The 20,066-nt window shown below is 38.7% G+C and overlaps 1 protein-coding gene across 1 annotated transcript in view; it reads right to left on the bottom strand.

The window, feature by feature from the left end:
- Positions 1–20,066, bottom strand: part of ROS1 (ROS proto-oncogene 1, receptor tyrosine kinase) — a 140,672-nt gene that overhangs the window by 10,980 nt on the left and 109,626 nt on the right. The window contains exons 37-43 of the mRNA XM_060190561.1: positions 19,390–19,552; positions 17,516–17,580; positions 16,233–16,362; positions 14,716–14,813; positions 14,154–14,357; positions 12,979–13,113; positions 303–466 (exon numbers count right to left, since the gene is read on the bottom strand). Of these exons, the coding sequence (XP_060046544.1) occupies positions 303–466; positions 12,979–13,113; positions 14,154–14,357; positions 14,716–14,813; positions 16,233–16,362; positions 17,516–17,580; positions 19,390–19,552 (959 nt within the window). The remainder of the gene's footprint in view (positions 1–302; positions 467–12,978; positions 13,114–14,153; positions 14,358–14,715; positions 14,814–16,232; positions 16,363–17,515; positions 17,581–19,389; positions 19,553–20,066) is intronic.

The following is a 20,066-nucleotide window of genomic DNA, read 5'->3' as shown; positions in this document are numbered from 1 at the left end:
ATTATTTTTTCAATATTTAGTGTGTAATACAAGCTAATTTCAACAGTACTATGAATACTCATCATGATTCTGTGGTGCCAGATACTTCTTCTAATTCACTATAAACTATCTTCTGTGTCACTCTGATGGTGGAAATGGTGGGAAATTATAGCTGTTATTTTATAATTTTGTAAATCAATATTAAGTCACTAACAGAATTTTAAAAAAGTGAATATAAAATATCTCTGTGTCTTTCTCATTTAAATTTTTTCAGTTCATAGTGGATAGAAAAACAGAAAATTCTGAAGAAGAATCAAACTTACCTTCAAAGCCTTCATTTATCACTCCAGTGATACTTTCTTCTTGTCTGCTTTGAGACAGGCTATTTAAGGAAACATTTCTGAATAGCTGAAGCTGGTCTTGAATTCTATGGAAAGTCGGCCTTTGGTCAGGTTCTTGAGCCCAGCAATGGGTCATTAAATTCCACCTAAGTTTGCCAGTAAAGACATGAAAGTAAATGGTTATTAGATATCTTTCAGTAAATGTTGCAGATAACTCAAGCCAGGTCATTTTAGGAGGAAAATTTCGAGTATTCCTAGTGTTCGCTAATTAATATAAGTAAACCAGAACTCAAGTTTTGTTTTTTCCTTTAACAATAGCTTACAATACTACTATTTTTATTAGATAGCAACATTCTTTAGTAAAGTTGACATTGTTTTAAGTCATTAATCCTATTAAGTGTATAAAGATAACTATAAACATTTAATATATAGAACTAATAGATATAAAATGTACTGAAGGATGGGGGAGATAGCATAATGGCTATGCTAAGAGTCTGTCATGCCTGAGGCTCTAAAATCCCACGTTCAATCCCCGACACCACCATATGCCAGAGTTGGAGTGCTCTGATTAAAAAAAAAATGTATTGAAGAAGTTGAAATTAAAAATATTTTATATTTATATGTATAAGAAAATATAAGATAGGGAGTCAGTGGTAGTGCAGGGAGTTAAGCACACGTGGCGCAAAGCTCAAGGACAGGTGTTAGGATCCTGGTTCGAGCCCCTGGCTCCCCACCTGCAGGGGAGTCGCTTCACAAGCAGTGAAGCAGGTCTGCAGGTGTCTGTCTTTCTCTCCCCCTCTCTGTCTTCCCCTCTTCTCTCCATTTCTCTCTGTCCTATCTAACAATGATGACATCAATAACAATAATAGCTACAACAACAATAAAAAAAATGACAAGGGCAACAAAAAGGAAAATAAAGAAAGAAAGAAATTATCTCACTCTATCTTAAAAATATATATATAAGATTAACTTCCCTGGAAGAAAATTAACAAATTTGAGGCATAAAAGAAAAGATTAAGAGGTCAGCTATGATGACCCTATAAAATTTATGTTTGTAAAAAAAAATTTGACTGTGAAGAATCTTGTAGTTTTTCCCATTAACCCAAGAACCTAAGGAGAAGAAATCCGACCAACCATTTCACAAGCAAACACATGCCCACAAAAAATACAGTCTTCTAAAAACAGAAATTATTATTAGAGTGAGATGGGTATACTCACTCAGTATCATTATCTCATTGAGATAAGTGTTCAAGTTCCAATCCCTCCATTCAAACACAATGGTGGAAAACTAACAACTTTTCCTCTAAGATCAAGAACAAGACAAGGATGTCCAATTTCACTATTATTATTAGCATAGTATTAGAAATCCTAGTCATAGCAATTAGTGAAGAAAAAAAGATCAAAGGCCTCCACTTCTGTTCCTTCAGCTAACATAATAGTATGCATGGCTTATCCAAAGGATTTCACTCAATTCTTTTTATAAATGATAAATTGTTGCAGTAGAGTGAAAGACTAAATAAAAAATTCAACATAAAAAAATCTGAGGCATTCCTATAGGCAACTAAAAGAGAAGAAAATCAGGAAGACAATCCCATTTGCAATTGTAGCTAAAAGAATTACACAACTAGAAATACATTTAAGAAAGGAAGTGAAAGACCTGTGCACCAAACATAAATCACTGTAACAGAGAAGTAGAAGACACAAAGAAATGGAAAGGTATCCCATGTTTGTGGTTTGGTAGGGCTAACATAATTAAAATGACTGTCCTACCCAAAGCATTATACATATTCAATGCAATCAGTACAACAATTTCAATGACATTGTTTAAGGAAATAGAATAAAACATTACTGAAATTTGTTTGGAACCACACCATACCTCAAATATCCAGGGAAATCATGAGAAAAAAATGAATTATGAATGAAATAATATTTACTAACTTCAAGCTGTACTATCAAATTATACTAATCAAAACAGTATGCTATTGTAAAAAGAGTAGACACATAGATCACTGAAATGGAAATGAGAGTTCAGAAATAAAAGCTCATATAGCTGGGCAGTTAATCTATGACAAATGAGTTAAGAGCATAAAATGAATAAAAGAAATTCTCTTCAGTAACTGGAACTGAGAAAACTGGACAGCCACATGCAAAAGTATGTCCCTGGATCACTGTCTCACACCATGCATGGCCTAAAATTAACTTAAAAATGGACCAACGACTGGGCTACTAGAGCTGAAACTAGAAAGTAAAGCAATGAAAAAAATAAACAATATATTTTTAAATTTCTTTTTATTTATTTATTTAGTAATTTATTTATTCATTTATGGGAAAGATATCTTATCCCCTCCCCTGATAGCTTTCCTATTCTTTAACCATCAGAGAGTATGGACCCAGGGTCATTATGGGGTACAGAAGGTGGAAGGTCTGGCTTCTGTAGTTGCTTCCCTGCTGAACATGGGCGTTGACAGGTCGATCCATACTCCCAGCCTGTCTCTCTCTTTCCCTAGTGGGGTAGGGCTCTGAGGGAATGGAGCTCCAGGACACATTGGTGGGGTCATCTGTCCAGGGAAGTCCAGTTGGCATCATAGTAGCATCTGGTGGTTTGAAAGAAATATTCAGAACCTCAAATCCAAAGGTAACTCTAATGAAAAATAAGTAAATTAAATCAAACAAAAAGCTTTGGCACAGTGAAAGAAACTATCTCAAGATAAAAAGAAAACCTAGGGAGTCGGGCTGTAGCGCAGCGGGTTAAGCGCAGGTGGCACAAAGCACAAGGACTGGCATAAGGATCCTGGTTCGAACCCCAGCTCCCCACCTGCAGGGGAGTCGCTTCACAGGTGGTGAAGCAGGTCTGCAGGTGTCTATCTTTCTCTCCTCCTCTCTGTCTTCCCCTCCTCCCTCCATTTCTCTCTGTCCTATCCAACAACGACAACAACAATAATAACTACAACAATAAAACAATAAGGGCAACAAAAGGGAATAAATAAATAAAATAAATATTAAAAAAAAAAAAACCTAAAGGGGGCCGGGTTAAGCACACATGGCAAAGCACACAGACTGGCGTAAGGATCCTGGTTCAAGCCCCGCGCTCCCCACCTGCAGGGGGGTCACCTCACAAGTTGTGAAGCAAGTCTGCAAGTGTCTGTCTTTCTCTCTCTTCTCTGTCTTCCCCTTCTCTCTCAATTTCTCTCTGTCCTATCCAACAACAGCAATAACAACAATAACAACAACAAGGTCAATAAAGACAAGGGCAACAAAAACGGAAAAAAAATGGCCTCTAGGAGCAGTGGATTCATGGTGCAGGCACCAGCCCCAGCAATAACCAGAAGGCAGAAAAAGGAAAAAAAGGAAAACCTAGAAATGAGAAACCATTTATACAAGATACATCTGATAGAGGCCTTTTAAAGACACGAAAAGTTACAAATCTCAATCACAAACAAAATTCATAACCTCATCAAAAAACTGAGAAGAGCAGAATAGATATATACCCAAAGAGGACACACAGATGGTTAATAGTCACGTGAAAAAAATATTTGTCATCACTTTTTAGCAGAGAAATGCAAATCAAGATAGTATGAAGATATCATCTCAGACCTATGAGAATAGTTTATAGCAAAAAGGCCAGACACGAACTGTCGTCGTATGCTTTACATTGGTTTTTTCTAGCCCTCCCCCGCCAAGAGAATTGGATCAGTCCTATTAATTTTGCGTGCCTGCTTGGCCCCGCCCCAAGGAACCCCGGGAGAGTGTTCCTGAGTTCGAGAGTGCCAGAGTTCCTGAGTTCCTGAGTTCGAGAGTTTCAGGGTTACAGGGTAAGAGAGAGTTCCAGTGTGCCAGAGTTTCAGAGGGTTCCTGAGTCCGAGAGTTCTAGAGTGAGAGAGTTCGAGAGTTCCTGAGTTCGAGAGTTTCAGGGTTACAGAGTAAGAGAGAGTGCCAGAGAGACAGAGTTCCTGGGTTCCTGAGTTCCAGAGTAAGAGAGAGAGTGCTTGCGCCGCCGCAAAGAGACAGCAGAGTTCTGTTTGGTGATTAGTTTGTCTTAGTTTATGAATCGTTGTTCCTGAATAAAGAAATACAGCTTCCCTGCCCAGCCGTTGTCTCCGCGTCTCTGTTCACCACCGTGAAGCTAGACCCGCCCAGCCGGAGCCATCCGAAATTTTAACAACAACGAACCATAAAAGTCACCCAGTGGTCAGTCAGAACAAGACCAGCACACCTGAAGCCCCAGCTTCTATCCATAGCACTATGTATGTAAAGATGAACAGTGCTGTGTTCTTATCATCCTATTCATCTTCATAAACTAACCAAATAAATAGTTTTTATTTGTTTTGTCTTTAATTTATTTGACAGAACAGTGAGGACTTGAGAGGGAAGGTAGGTAGAAAGGGAAAGAAACAGAGGGACACCTGCAGCCCTGCTTCACCACTCGGGAAGCTTTCCCCCTGCAGGTGAGGACCAGGGCCTTGAACTTGGGTACTTGTGCTTGGTAATACATGTACTTAACTAGGTGTGCTACCACCTGGTCCCTTGTCTTGTTTTCTACCAAAACACTGTTCACCTCTGATTTATGGTGGTGCTGGGGATTGAACTTGGGATTTCAGGCAAAAAAGTTTTTCTTTTTAATTTAATTTTGTTTTGTTTGTATTATGCTATGCTATCTCTCCAGTCAGATAATCTTTTTTTTTTTTTTTAATTTTTAAGAGACCATAAACAACAAATGCTGGTGAGAATGTAGAGAAAAGGGAAACCTTCTACTTGTGGAAAAATAAGAACTGATCCATCATCTATAGAAAATGGAATGGAGATTTCTAAAAAAAAAAATTAAAATAGATTTTCTGTATGAACCAGCAATTTCACTCCTAGGTATCCACCCACAAATCACTAAAGACTTGTTCAGAAAGATATGTGCACACTTTCACTCACTGCAGAACTACTTAAAACAGCCAAGATTTTAAAACTACTCAACTGTTCAACAGACAAGTGGATAAATAAATTGTGGTTTATATCCACTGTGGAATATGACTCAGCTATAAGAAAACATCAAATTTTGTCTTTCACTGAAATGTGGGTGGAACTAGAGGGGATCAGGCCAAGTGAAATACGTCAGGAGAAAAATAAATGCTAACAATAAATATTAGCTCATTTAAATGTGGGATATAAGAAAGAAGACAAAGACACTGCCATGATATTTAAGTAAACCTCTGTCCACCTTTATAGATCTGTGGTGGTTACTAAGGGAGGACTGGCAGGGACTGAAAGTGGAGAGGGGACTCAATGTCCTATGGTGGAGGGAGTTGGCATTTTGATTGGCATCTGAGATAGTGTGAGATCATACCCTTAAAACATTGATAGAATACATGTATATTATTATTATCTTTATTGGATAGAGAAAGCCAGAAATTGAGAGGGTGGAGAGAGAGAAAGAGAGATACCTATAGCCCTGCTTCACCACTTGCAAAGTTTTCCCCCTGCAGTGGGGGTCTGGGGGATCGAACCTGGGTCCTTGCACATTGTAACGTGCATTCAGTCAGGTGCACCACCACCCAGCCCCTTAATAGTCTTGTAAAACTATATTTCCTCAATTAAAAAAAAAAAAAAAAAAAAAACTAAGACACAAGACCAGAAAAGGAAAACAGCAAAACCTGGACTGGGCAAGGCATAATAGGAGGAAAGAACTGGGAGTGAGAAAAAGGCCTTGGAGCAGGGCAGGCGGTGGCACATCTGGTTAAGTGCTCACATTACAGTGCACAAGGACCCAGGTTCAAGACCCTGGTCCCCACCTGCAGGGGAAAGCTTCACGAGTGGTGAAGTAGAGCTGCAGATATCTTTCTGACTTTCTCCCTCTCTACCTCTCCTTCCACTCTCAATTTCTCTCTGTTTCTATGCAATATATATATATATATATAATATATATATATATATTATATATATATATATATATATAGAGAGAGAGAGAGAGAGAGAGAACAGGCCTTGGAGTACTGATGACCCAGGTGTCAACAACTGTACTATAAACCATAATCCCCCAAGAAAATGAAAAAAAAAATTCTCCATTGATTTCTGCCAAACTTTTACTCCTCTTTGCCTCACATTTCTTCAAAACAGGGTAAGATTCAGTAACCATGTCAATGTTTAGTCACCATCAATGTTTTAAAGTCCTTGGATGAATGAAACAATTGAAATTCAGCAGATGAAAACTCCCTGGAATCACTTAGTATTAAGGGAATGAATTTCTATAGGTAGTCAAACAAAGCACCAAAAACGCAGAGTTATAAGCTCACCCTCGTTCATTTTACCCAAAGCTGGGGAGATTCAATTAACATCTAAGTGTCCATCGTTTTTGGTGGTAAAATGAAGATGGAACCTCCCAAGTTCTAACATTGTTGCCTCTTGCTTTTGAGACTCTCAAGTAATTCTAGTTGCCATTGTGATACATCTGTCAGAGAACCCCAAAGAGCTCTCACTGGAAGTAAATTGCCCTTTGATCCCACTTCTTCTCAGGCGTGGTGTGGCTGTTGTGCAAACTAAAAGCTGCTGAGAAAAATAAGGACTGGGCTTTCGGCATACATCTCAGGCTATGGAAAGAAAGGCAGGAATGCTCTGAACTCCCACATTCCATTAATAGCTGAGTGCAGGATAGCCATCTACGGCTCACCTGACCCAGAGTGCATCCAGGTGCTGGGCATTTAGGCAGTGAATAGAACGTGCAACATGGCTCATGCAGACTTTCAACCCTCTAAGCTGCGCCTGTGATCTCAGAAACCTGCTTGAAATAAAAATCAGCTCCCTCTGTACTCTAAGAAGAGTAGTTAATCTTTATCATGACAACTTAAGGCCATGGCCAGATTGAATGGCATCACTGAGCACTCCATCGCCTAGCAAACTTGTTTTCCTGGTTGGCCAAGGATCCTTAACCCTTCCTAGTGTTCAGAGAGTATGCTAGGAGCACTGTTTACATTCTAATTGCTGAAGCTCAGATGAACATCAAAACCACAAACAAGAAATTTATGTTTCAAGTAAACCATACTTTTATAAATTTAGGGCAACATCTACAGAACTAAGGGATTATTCAAAATAAATTGTATGGGATATTGTCCCTTTTTTGCATATAATCAGGAATATTTTTAATGCACTTTTTAGCACTCTTCTCCCATCTCCTTTCTGTTTAAACTTTTAAAAAATTATCTTTATTTATTAATTGGATAAGGACAGCCAGAAATTGAGAGGGAAGGGAGAGACAGAGAGGAAGAGAGACAGAGCTAAAACACCATACTCGCAAAGCTTTCCCCCTGCAGGTAAGAACCAGGGACTCTAACCCAGGTCTTTGCACATTGTAACATGTGCATTCAACAAGGTACACCACCTCCTAGCCTCCTCCCATGTACTTTCTAATTGTATTTTTTTCACATCTTTGGATAGAGTGAAGCTCAACATTCCTATATTTTTTGGTTCGACAATAGGATGACTAATTGTCAACTAATTGCCCAAAGTAAAATAAACACAGCAATTAAAATGTATAACTCAGTGATTGATTCTTACAATGCCTATTAAACAAACAAAAAAACAAACAAACAACCATTTGCACAATTGTGATGAAGTATCTTACGTCCTAGGAAGAAAAATAAGGCAAATAAAACTCTAGCAACAAAACGACAATTCTGTGGGAAATTTCTGGTTGGATATTCTGGTAGAATTATAGCAGATATGACACAGTGACATTTGACAATTACTAAGGTGAAATGAATTTTATTGTTAAGTGTACTAGAGTTGTTCCTCAAATTTTAGATCAAAGGTTACAGAATTTCTTACCATTTGTTTATATAATATTTCCAACTGCCCTATAAAGAGAATGAATCAGTTTTTAGACACTATCATCAAATCTGTTTGTGTAGCTATGTATCTAATTTTTCTATGAGTATCCCAACAGCTACCAAAGCACAATCTGAGACAAGCAGTGGTTTGAATCTCCTTCTTCTAGCTGGAAGTTTTAAATAATACAAAAACATTCATCAGTAGAACATCCAACTAAGGTGCCCAGTTCTTAATCATGCTTTGGCTCCGGTCTGAATAAATCTTTAAATAACCCCATAGTTGAAGCAGTACAACCATGGTGTGTATCCGCATACTGTTAATTCCTTCTGCACTTGATTCTACCACACAGTTTAGCACTTTATTACAGGCTGGCTTGGTATCCAGCTGCTTCATGTGCATGTCCTTTCTTTCAAAAATGCATTACAAGATGCTAAAAAGTCACCACCCTGGTTTAAACACACCTGTATTCCACACAGTCCTTGTCACAGTACTATGCACATAACAGAATTTATACTTGTTAGTTATTTAGAAACTTCTTGGATAAAACTCCTCTAAGTTTCAAACTTGAAACGTCTGCTACAGTTATTCACAAAATGGTAGGCTAGTACTAAGTGAAATATTTTGGCTTGTTTTTTACATTCAGATAAAAATCACCTGTTTTTCTAAGGTTTATAAAGTTATTATCAATTTAATAGAATTGTTAACGCTTAGTCACCTTGTGTTATTCATAAATAAATCATCTGCATAATTTTTAGTAGAACTACATACCAGTATCAGCTTTATCAACAAAGGCAATTCAACTGTAAATCCAATTGTAAACAATACATTCCCTAAAAATTTGCATATATAGTTTTTTAAATATCTAAATTACCTACAACCTTAGACCAGACAGATCAAACCCTCTTGGTATCTAAGATATAATAATTAGTAGATACCCCTAAAGCGAACAAAGTATAGTGAGGTCAAGTATATTACAGTAATACCTAACCATTGAATTTTCAAAGAAAAACAAGCTCCTGCTTTATATCTTAATGCTTTTTCAGCCACCAGATTCCAAATACTACCATGATGCCAACCTGACTTTCCTGGGCAGATGACCTCACCAGTGTGTCTTAGAGCCCCACCTCCCCAGAGCCCTGCCTTACTAGGGAAAGAGAGAGATAGGCTGGGAGTATGGATCAACCTGCCAACATCTATGTTCAGTGGAGAAGCAATTACAGAAGCCAGACCTTCCACCTTCTGCATCCCATAGTGACCCTGGATCCATACTCCCAGAGGGATAAATAATAGGAAAGCTTTCAGGGGAGAGGATAGGATATGGAGTTTTGGTGGTGGGAATTGTGTGTAATTGTACCCCTCTTATCCTATGGTCTTGCTAATATTTCCATTTTATAAATAAATTAAAAAGAAAAGAAAAAACAAACTCCCACCTAACTTGGATGTAATACTCATTAACTATTGATATTTTAAATTCTTCTTCTTCTTCTAGCATTTGCCCTTCTTCCGTAGCCAGTCAACAACGTCAGGTTGAGCCTGATGTAAAGTTTCGAGACCTCCTTTGAATCTGGAGAGATGGCAGTCATTGACTATGTGGGTCATAGTCTGTCTGTAGCCGCAGGGGCAGTTCTTTCTAAGACTACAAAGAACTGCTCCCAATATCTTTAAGATTTTTATTTCTCCTAGTCCTGGAACCTCTAGGCATATGCCCACTATCACTTGATTTTTCTTCTCTCTGGTTCCTTACAGTCATACTGCCTCTGTCAACCTCAACTAAATCAACGCTGCCAGTGCTGTCAGGCCACACTATGCTGTTACTGACTTGTTACTGTGGATTGTCTCCAGAGATGCCAAGCCTGAGATGTCAACCTCCCAACTCCTCTGATCTGGTGAGATCTGTAGTTTCATTTTAGATGGCATGTTATCCAAAACAGTTACAGGTACTAGATACAGGATAGGGCCTAGGGCACTGGATATAGGTGTGCATGTATTCATAAGCAAGGGACAATTATATAACTCATAGTAAAAGTTCTTAATAGCCCTCTGTTATTAGACTTAGACCTAATAAGCTTAGGGTCCTAGTAGAAAGACCCAAAGAAGACAGACCCCATAAATCTAGTACCAGTTTAGATATAACAAATGACACTCAATATTTTAACACTGGGAGAAATCTAAGCTTGGCAGATAATGCAAGGACAACAAAAACTGGATAAGGGCAAGAGAATGGTTCACTTCATGATGGCCTTTTTGGTCAATACCATACCACCCCATCATCTGAGGCCCTAGTTAGGATTCCTTAAATTCCCACATAGATATGATGGGCCTAGACATCTAATAGATCCCTCTCTCCACCATCACTGGTTACTTCCATAGGAATGTCATCATAAGCCCTCTTGTGTGCCACTCTAGGAACTTGTCCCCCCTTATAAGTAGCAATGGTACAAACTACCCCACTCTCTAAAGGGAGGCTGGGTCATCCTATACTGTCACTTGAGGAAGACTTGTCCTGAAATCAGTGAAGCCTAGAATGTTCCTAGGTGTGAACATGAATTGCTTGCTCAGACCAACAGGAACTCAGGTTACTAAGGCTCCTATGCTAAATATGAATATACATATGGGCCCTGAGTCAGATTGATGGGGTAAACAGTTATTTATAGATTTTCTTCAAGTTTGGGAACTACTCTCTGCCCTAATCCAACTTTCTAGCCCTATTCACAACTCTGACACCATCTTCCCAGACAATATTTTTGTCCAACACCATATTAGCTATCAAACTCAAGCAAAAACTATAAAAGTCATGGGCCTCATGGAACATACTTCAGACATACTTCCCAGTTTATTTCTACCCTAATATGCTCATTCTCATCTGCTCTATTCCTACTTTTTGGTTCCAGTTCATTAATCATTTTGTCCTGCTTAAATCTAACAGACTTTCAGCCACTGTGTTGCAGATGCTATAATGATTCATCCTGGCTTCCTTGGGCAGACAACCTCACCAAAATGTCCTAGAGCCTTACTTCTCCAGAGCCCTACCTGAATAGGGTAAAATATAAATAGGCTTGGGGGTATAGAAGAACCTGCCAATGCCCATTTCCAGCATAGAAGCAGTTACAGAAGCCAGAACTCCTACCCTATGCACCCTAAAAATAATTTTTGTCCATACTCCCACAGAGGGAAAAATGATAGGGGAATATGACCAGAGAGCTCTGTACTCCATCAGGACCCAGAGAGAGAAGAGGAATAAAGGAAGGACATTTGGAACTAGTCATAGGTGTGACTTAGAAAGGATGAGAAGGCAAGAGTATAGGGGGAAAAATAGGAAAAAATATATAAATATAGACAGAAATAATAGTCAACCCTATATCTGCCACCTTGGAAGAAGGAATGGGGATAAAAAACTCTGGTAGTGGGAACAATGTGGAATTATACCCCTGTTATAATTTGTAAATCAATATTCAATCACTAGTGTGGGGGTAGACAGCATAATGGTTATGCAAAGTGACTCTTATGCCTGAGGCTCCAATGTCCCAAGTTCAATCCTCTGCACCACTATAAACCAGAGCTGATCATTATGCTGGTAAAAAAAAAAAAAAAAAAAAAAAAAGGGACCGGGTGGTGATGCACCTGGTTGAGTGCACATGTTATAGTGCATAAGGACCCGGGTTTAAGCCCCCCGGTCCCCACCTGCAGAAGGAAAGCTTTGCAAGTGGTGAAGCAGGGCTGCAGGTGTCTCTCTCTCTCCCTCTCTATCTCCCCTACCCTCTAAATTTCTGACTGTCTCTATCCAATAAATAAAGGTAATAAAAATTTTTTAAAAGTAGTCTGGGAGGTGGTGCAGTGATAAACCTTTGGACTCTCAAGCATGAGGTCCCGAGTTTGATCCCTGGCAGCAGCACATGTGCCAGAGTGATGTCTGGTGCTTTCTCTCTCCTCCCATCTTTCTCATAAATAAATAAAATCCTTTAAAAATTTATATATATATATATTAAGTGACTAGTAATTTTTTTAAATACATTCCTATTTGGTAGAATTCTTTTTTAAAATTTTTATTTACTTCCCCTTTTGCTGCCCTTGTTGTTTTATTGTTGTAGTTATTATTGTTGTTTTTCTTAGATAGGACAGAGAGAAATGGAGAGAGGAGAGGAAGACAGAGAGGGAGAGAGAAAGACACCTGCAGATTTGCTTTACAGCCTGTGAAGGGACTCCCCTGCAGGTGGGGAGTTGGGGGCTCGAACTAGGATCCTTACGCCGGTCCTTGCGCTTTGTGCCACGTGCTCTTAATCCACTGAGCTACCACCCAAATACCAGAATTCTTTAATATACATTAGGATATTAGCCAAATCAAATTTTCCAAAATAAATTAGTAAGTATGAATACACTTATGACTTCTATTTGTTTCTTAGAATCCACATAACCAAGATTTAAGTATATTGTGCTCTTCTAATTATGTTTTTCAAACAAAGTATCTTAATTATAAAAGGAAATGATTGTGCATTTAGTAAAATAAGTGCCATAATCAATTCACATTTTATGTAAACTACACAAATACATAAGTACCTGTGTTAATGTTTATATTTATCATTCATTTATTGGATAGAGACAGGGAGAAATGGAGAAGGGAGGGGGAAAGAGAGAGGGAGAGAGAGAGAGACCTGCAGTACTGCTTCACCACACATGAAAATTTCCCACTGCAGGTGGAAACCTGGGTTTGTACCAGGGTAACGTGTGTTCAACAGCGTGTCATCACTCAGCCCTCTGCTGTGTTAGTTTTAAAATATTATACCAGTGAAGTATAAGACTGCATGTGCACATGTTTTTGTTTGGGGGTGCTTATGTGAACAAATTAACTTACAGGTCATCAGGACAATTTCTTGGTGGCTCTAATCTCCCTCCTGTTTGCACATAATTTAATACATCAAGGTTGGAATGAGCTGGATAAGGCTGATGCCCAAGCGTTAAAATCTCCCAAGTCAGAATTCCAAAAGACCTAGGGATATTAAAAACTTTGCTTTAATTATACTTATTACAAATATGATGTTTACAGTGGTTCTTTAACATAATTATCCCTGGGAGTTATAAAGTTTAGTTTATGATTGGTATCACTGGTTCCATAAAAGGGAAATAGGCAACTTAAAAGCAAATTTATCTCATGATAAAAGTAGGACTAGAACCTACCTGTTAACTTCAGAGGTGAAAGGAAGAGATCATGGAGGCAAGAGCACACACAAACACACGCACACACACACCCCTCTCCTCCTCCTCCCTGACTGGAACTGCTTTGCAGAGCTCTATTATCTAATCCACAGCATAGCATCAACATGTACATACATTTAGAAATAGACAAGAAAGCATTGCACACTTCTCTCTTTCACTTTGAATACTAGTCAATGTAAAGGGAAGGTATGGCATGTATAAAACCTAGAATCGCTGAGGATCCATCTTATCTCATGCTCCAATTTTGACCTAGGTCAGCCCAGCTAAAAAGTTATTGAGCAAATCTGTACAATTTGAGCAGCTATAATAAAAAAATCAGGATAAACAAACAAAAAATGAAAATTCCCATTTACACAGTTACAAGAAGTCCAACCCCTTGAGATTTCTGATGTAAGATTTACCTATAAACTAGTGACTAAGCATATCCATTTAATAAGCATTTGGACATATACTTGTACATTAACTCACAAGTCAATTCCTATTAATTATAGCTTCAACAATTTGGGAGAATACCACTATACTTGAAGTAAATGGGCCTTTTTAATATTTACTAACAATATAAAGAAGGGAGTGGTACAAGCTGGTGAGACCCAGGTATAGTACCATTTTGGCTACCAGCTTTGGCTTGTCCTTTCTAATCTTAAGCTTTTCACAGAAAAGGAGGAGGAGGAGGAGGAGGAAGTGGAGGAGGAGCAGGGAGAGGAGAAGAAGGAGGGAGAGAAAGGAGGAGGAGGAGAATGCACTTATGAGACCTCAGACTGTTTTGCTATTGACTGGTCCTTCATGTATACCTCTGTACCCTGCTGAACTCACCAAACATCAGACTGAGTAGTGAAGATCCCATCCACCAAACTTTCTGGAGCCATCCACCGGACAGGGAGTAGGCCCTCCCCTCTCTTCCTATAATAATCATTTTTGTAGACGTCCCTTGCAAGTCCAAAATCTCCAATCTTCACTATCCGTGATGGACTGCTATAATCTTTCACAGAGACAAGACAATTCCGAGCTGCCAGATCCCTATAACAGAAGTTATATTTAGGAATAAGAAGAAGAGTTCCAGAAATCAGACAAGGAACACCAGTAAGTCAGTAAGAAAGAGAAGGAAAGAGGGAGAGAGAAGGAAAGAAAAAAAAAAAGGAAAGGGAGAGAAAGAGAGGGAGAGAGGGAGAAGGAAAGGAAGAGAAAGAGAGAGAAAGGAAGGAGAGAAGGAAGGAAGGGAGAAAGGGAAAGAGATTGGGGTGAGGGGACATCTTACATAAATTATTGTCATTTTGAAGGAGTGAAAAATGTTTAGCTATCCTTCATGTTTTATCCAAATCAGAGTTGTTTACTGTACAGTATCTGTAAGATCTTTATGTCTAGAATATCACTGTACCTGTGAATGAAGTGCAACTGCTCCAAGTAGACACAGCCTTTTGAAATGTCTACACACAGGTCTACAAGGTCAGTCAAGGTAAGTAAAGGACCATGAAACTATAAGAAATAAAAGAAAAATTACAGATATGGTTCAAGTTTGCAAAAAAAAAAATATATATATATACAAGTAAGTTTACTAGTACATAAATCAAATATACTATATACATACACATATGCACAAAACCATGTCTTAGAAAGAAACTTCTAGTGGTCAGGTGATGGTGCAACTGCTTGAAGACACACAATTCACTTCTCAAGGACCCAGTCCAAGCCCCTAGTATCAACTTGCATAGGGAAAGCTCCACAAGCAGTGAAGCTGAAGATCTCTCTCCCCCCCTCTCTCTATCCATCCATCTATCTATCTCCCCCTTCCCTTTCGATTTCTTTCCCTCTATCCAAAATAAATAAATAAAATGAATATTTAAAAAATTGAAGGTAAAAAAAAACCTTCCAGCTACAGTTACAAATTTCTAATGAAAGAGAAAAAGGACTAAACTTATATGCTTTCTATCAAAATGCACCTGAATAAGACTAATACGTGAGCAGAAACAATATGGGATTTTTAATGAAAAGATTTCAGACGTCAAATCAGACAGACGAAGGCTTGAAATCTAGTTCAATTACTTGCTAGATGTGTGAACTTACTCAGGTAACTCGGTTTATTAAGCAGTCTTCTGTTCATACAATGAGAATAGTAAAACTAACTGTAGAATTGAAGATAAAATAGGTAATCTGGCTGGCATAGAACAGGCACTTGGGGCCAGGTGGTGGCACACCTGGTTAATCAAGACTAGAGGCTCATTCCAGATGAGTGCACATGTCACCATGTGCAAGGACTCAGGTTAAAGCCCTCAGTGCCCACCAGCAGGGCTCTGGGCGGGGGAGGCTTCAAGAGCAGTGAAACAGTGCTGCAGGTATCTCTCTGCTTCTCTTCCTCTCTATGTCTCCCTTTCCTCTCGATTCCTCTCTGCCTCTAGAAAGTTAACTAATTAACTAATGAAAAAGGGAAGAAACCCAGAGTCTATCTGTGGCCAATGCCTTTCAGGACTCATATGGGAAGGTACAAGTTCAGAGACTGTTCTACCTCTCCTTGGTTATATCCCACATGGAAGGTCACTTCTATGAAGGCATGCCAAGTCTTCTCAACTGGAAATGACATCTGTCTCTTCTTTATGCCTCAACTGGATTTCTCTACTCCACTCGAATAGGTTAGCCTAAGTGGTTGATTATAAGTGATTTACCTGTATTCCATGTGACAAGAATCCTAGTAAGCTAGAACTACACCTTTCACTGTCATATAACAAGCACTCAGCAAAAGAAACGATAAATTATATAACTGGCTATGCATTTGCATTACTTGAATTGCTTGATCATTTTCTGTTCTGTTCCCAAAATATAGCCTATTGGATTTAAAGAGTGTTAGCAGGAAATAGCAGAGTACTTGAATTACAATTAAACTGCAGGCCCATTTCCTACCTTTGTCATCCGGGCTTTTCGCAAGTAGGTAAGAAGATCTCCTCCTTCCATCAGTTCCAAGATAATGTACTGGGGTTCATTCAGCAGACAAACTCCAAGCTGCTTCAGAATGTTAGGATGATTAAACTTGCTAAGAAGTGGAAAAATACAGATGAGATGACAGGAGGGTGGTAAAACATATAAGCAGAAGACTTTATGGAACAGGGCAGAACTTTATCCAAAGTTCAGCTAAAAAAAAAAAAAACCTCTAGGATGTTTTGTTTTGCTTTGCTTTTTTGCTTTGTTCTTCATATATAAGAACACAGTCTTTTTCAGGTACTGGTCTGTGTGCTGTTCTTAAAGAGGTAATATTGCAACCTCTAGTGGCCACTGCACTATTGTAGGAAAGGATGACTTTGAAAAGAAATAACATGTATACTAAGCAGTTTATGTTTGGGAAAAGAAATTAGTTCTGACCAGTATCCTTCTCCAGAAAACAAGTGGAAACATTAATATTATGGTCACAAGCCTGAAATAGTATTATTTCTCTTTTAGAGACACAGCTCATTCACACCCACTGGATACACTGCTTGTCAAGATATCAAAGCAAATAAGCTAATAAGAATCAACAGCTCGGGGGCCCCCTCAGGTTCCCACTGTCCCAGGTTTTCCTTTAATATGTCCTCCAGCAGTTTTCATGACCAGCAGACTGACTTGTTACTACAGGTGTGTTTCCATCTAAATGACAATGGGGCCTTATCTTTTACTTTATATGTTTAAAATCCATTATTAAATCTCAAAGGTTCCGACCCCTGCTAAGAGAATAATTTTTCTTTTTTTTTTAAATTTATTTGTTATTGGATGGAGACAGAGAGAAATTGAGAGAGAGAAGGGGGAGATAGAGAGGAAGAGAGACAGAGAGACACCTGCAGACCTGCTTCACCGCTTGTGAAGCAACTCCCCTGTAGGTGGGGGAACTGGAGGCTTAAACCGGGATCTAACCCATCCTTGCGCTTTGCGCCACGTGTGCTTAACCCGCTGCGCTACCGCCCGACTCCCCATTTTTCTTCTTTTTTTAAAACTTTTTTTTAATAGATACAGAGTGAAAATTAGAGGGAAATGCAGTAGAGAGGAGACAGAGAGACAGAAACACCTGCAGCATTGTGCTGCTGCACTTAAAGCTTCTGCCCTGCTGTTTGAGGTTGAGGGCCTGAGCTCAGGTCCTTGCACATGGTGCTGGGTAAGCTCTGCCTGATGCACAACTTCCCAGCCTCCAGAATATTTCGCCTAAGCATCTCGAATACCTCATCAAATGTGCCTCCTTCAAGAATTCAATTTTCTCCTGGTCCGTGGAGCCCTTCTTCAGAGTCTGTGCAATATAAAGACAAACCAGGAATCAATGTAGCAGACATTTCTGTGAATTCAGTGGGGGTAATGGAGATAATTTTTGTTTTATTTTGAAATATCCACCCTGAAATTTGGAAATAGGTAAAGGATAATGCCAGTATGTGTATTCTATAGCCCTATTCAAAAGATAACTGGAGAAGATAGAGAGGGAGAGAAAAAGTGAGATACCTGCATACTTGCTTCACTGCTTCTGAATCTTTCCCTCTGCAAGTGTGAAGCAGGAGCTCAAACCCAGGTTCTTGTACATGGTGACGTATGCTTAGCCTCCATGGGAAATTTTTATTCGTTTATTTTAATTTTTTATATATTTATTTTCCCTTTTGTTGCTCTTGTTATTATTATTTTTTACTGTTGTTGTAGTTGTTGTTGTTATTGATGTCATCATTGTTGGATAGGACAGAGAGAAATGGAGAGAGGAGGGGAGACAGAGAGGGGGAGAGAAAGACAGACACCTGCAGACCTGCTTCACCGCCTGTGAAGTGACGCCCCTGCAGGTGGGGAGCCAGGGACTCAAACCGGGATCCTTATGCTGGTTCTTGCGCTTCGTGCCACATGCACTTAACTCGCTGCGCTGCCACCTGACTCCCGGGAATTTTTATTTTTAACACTCTCGCACATTGACATTGGTCATCATCCTTTCCCCACTTCTTGTACTTAATGGAGATATGATGCCTGACTCATGGTGACCATCTTGGGACCAGGAAGCAATATACACAAAGTCAAGAAAATAACCTGATTCAGCACCCCATGAAAGCCCAAAGTCATCATATTATGTGAGCAGAATAAAACTATGTTTAAACTAACTGAGGGTGGAGTATACTAAAGAACTTTTACACCATATTTAGGGAAACAGAGAATTTTTATCAATTTTTCAGGGTTATGTACTCCGCCCTCAGAGAAGTCATCAGGATATTCTTCAATTATATGAGATTCCATATCTCATAATAAAACAAAAGTTTTACAAAAATATGAGAGTGCAAATATGAGAGTGCAAAACTGTATTAAGTATATTAGAATGAATAATTGTGCAGAAGAGGGGTAGATCAAATCCAGTTTGTTATTTTCTTTTGTACAATTTGTGATCTGAAATAGATGTTATCTTTTTCCAGCGTTATTATTTTACATTTTTAATGTTTGAAAAATGGACATGTTACACTTTTAATGTTTGAAAAAAGCACAAAGATATTGGATAGCATGGAAATAACATGGGATTCATATTTCAGTCTTCATAAATGAAGTTTGGTTGGGACACAACTACATTCATTTACATATTGGCTATGACTGTTTTCATTTTTAATGGCAGAAATTTTACAACTAACAATAGCCAGCAAACTTTTTTTTTTTTTTTTAAGCACAGTACTATTTATTTCCGGCTTATCATGGTGCTGGATATTTAATCTGTGACCTCAGAGCCTCAAGCGTGAAAGTCTCTTTGTGAAACCCTTATGCTGTCTCCCCAGCAATCTTAAAATACTTGTTATCTGTCATAGTGCCTAATACCCTGAGAATATGCCGTATCACAATGCTTTTATATTAAATTAAATCTGAAAGGGAAAACTTCCTGTCACATCTTGACTAGTAGTCAATAGTAGAGGTAACTACTAACTACAGAATCATATAAAAAAGGAGGGGGGTGAATACACTCATTTCTGTAACTATAGAGGCTTTTAACTTCTTCCAATTCTTTTCAGTTAAGGTCATTCTTCTTTAGTGATAGTTGTATCCATGTTACATGTTATTGCATGCCCAGGAGTTAAACGACTGACATTACCTTCACTGCTACTTTGGTTTCTCCACTCCCCACTCCTAAGATGTCTATTGCTGTTCCTTCATACACTTCTCCAAAGGCTCCACTTCCCAACAACAGACGTAGAGTCAGTTTTTCACGAGGGAAGACAGGAAGGCTTTCAATCTCCTCTTGGGTTGGAAGAGTACTGCAATATAACAATATTTTGGTCCCCTAACGCACATATGATTTACATGGTGGGCTGGTATTTAGTGTTACTGTTTGAGAGAGCCAGATAATAGAATGAGAAAGAGATGTTCATTGACTTTACAATACTGTAATGCACTGCACACTACAGTGACATGGATTCGGTCTCCAGAATATTCCTTCTCAACTCTAGTCACAGAATATGTCACTTCTACACATAATTTTTATGGAAACATGTGTGCGAGTACAGTACCTTGAGATTTCTCCCATAGTGAATCTTGTTTTAGTTGTTCATTTTTAAAAAAGATTTTTAAAGAGAGAGAAAGAACCAGACATCACTCTGATACATGTGCTGCCGGGGATTGAACTCAGAATCTCTTGCTTGAGAATCGAATGTTTTATCCATCCACTACACCATCTCCCAGACCACTAGTTGTTCATTTCTTCAGGTTATTAAAGTTATTTAAAAAATTGTTTCAAATTAGTAAGAAAAATATACCTGGATTATGAGCTGA

The sequence above is a fragment of the Erinaceus europaeus genome, chromosome 4, assembly GCF_950295315.1.
Source record: "Erinaceus europaeus chromosome 4, mEriEur2.1, whole genome shotgun sequence".
In the NCBI taxonomy this organism is placed as follows: Eukaryota; Metazoa; Chordata; class Mammalia; order Eulipotyphla; family Erinaceidae; genus Erinaceus; species Erinaceus europaeus.
The sequence above is the reverse complement of the archived record's forward strand: the minus strand, read 5'-3'. Positions and strand labels throughout refer to the sequence as shown.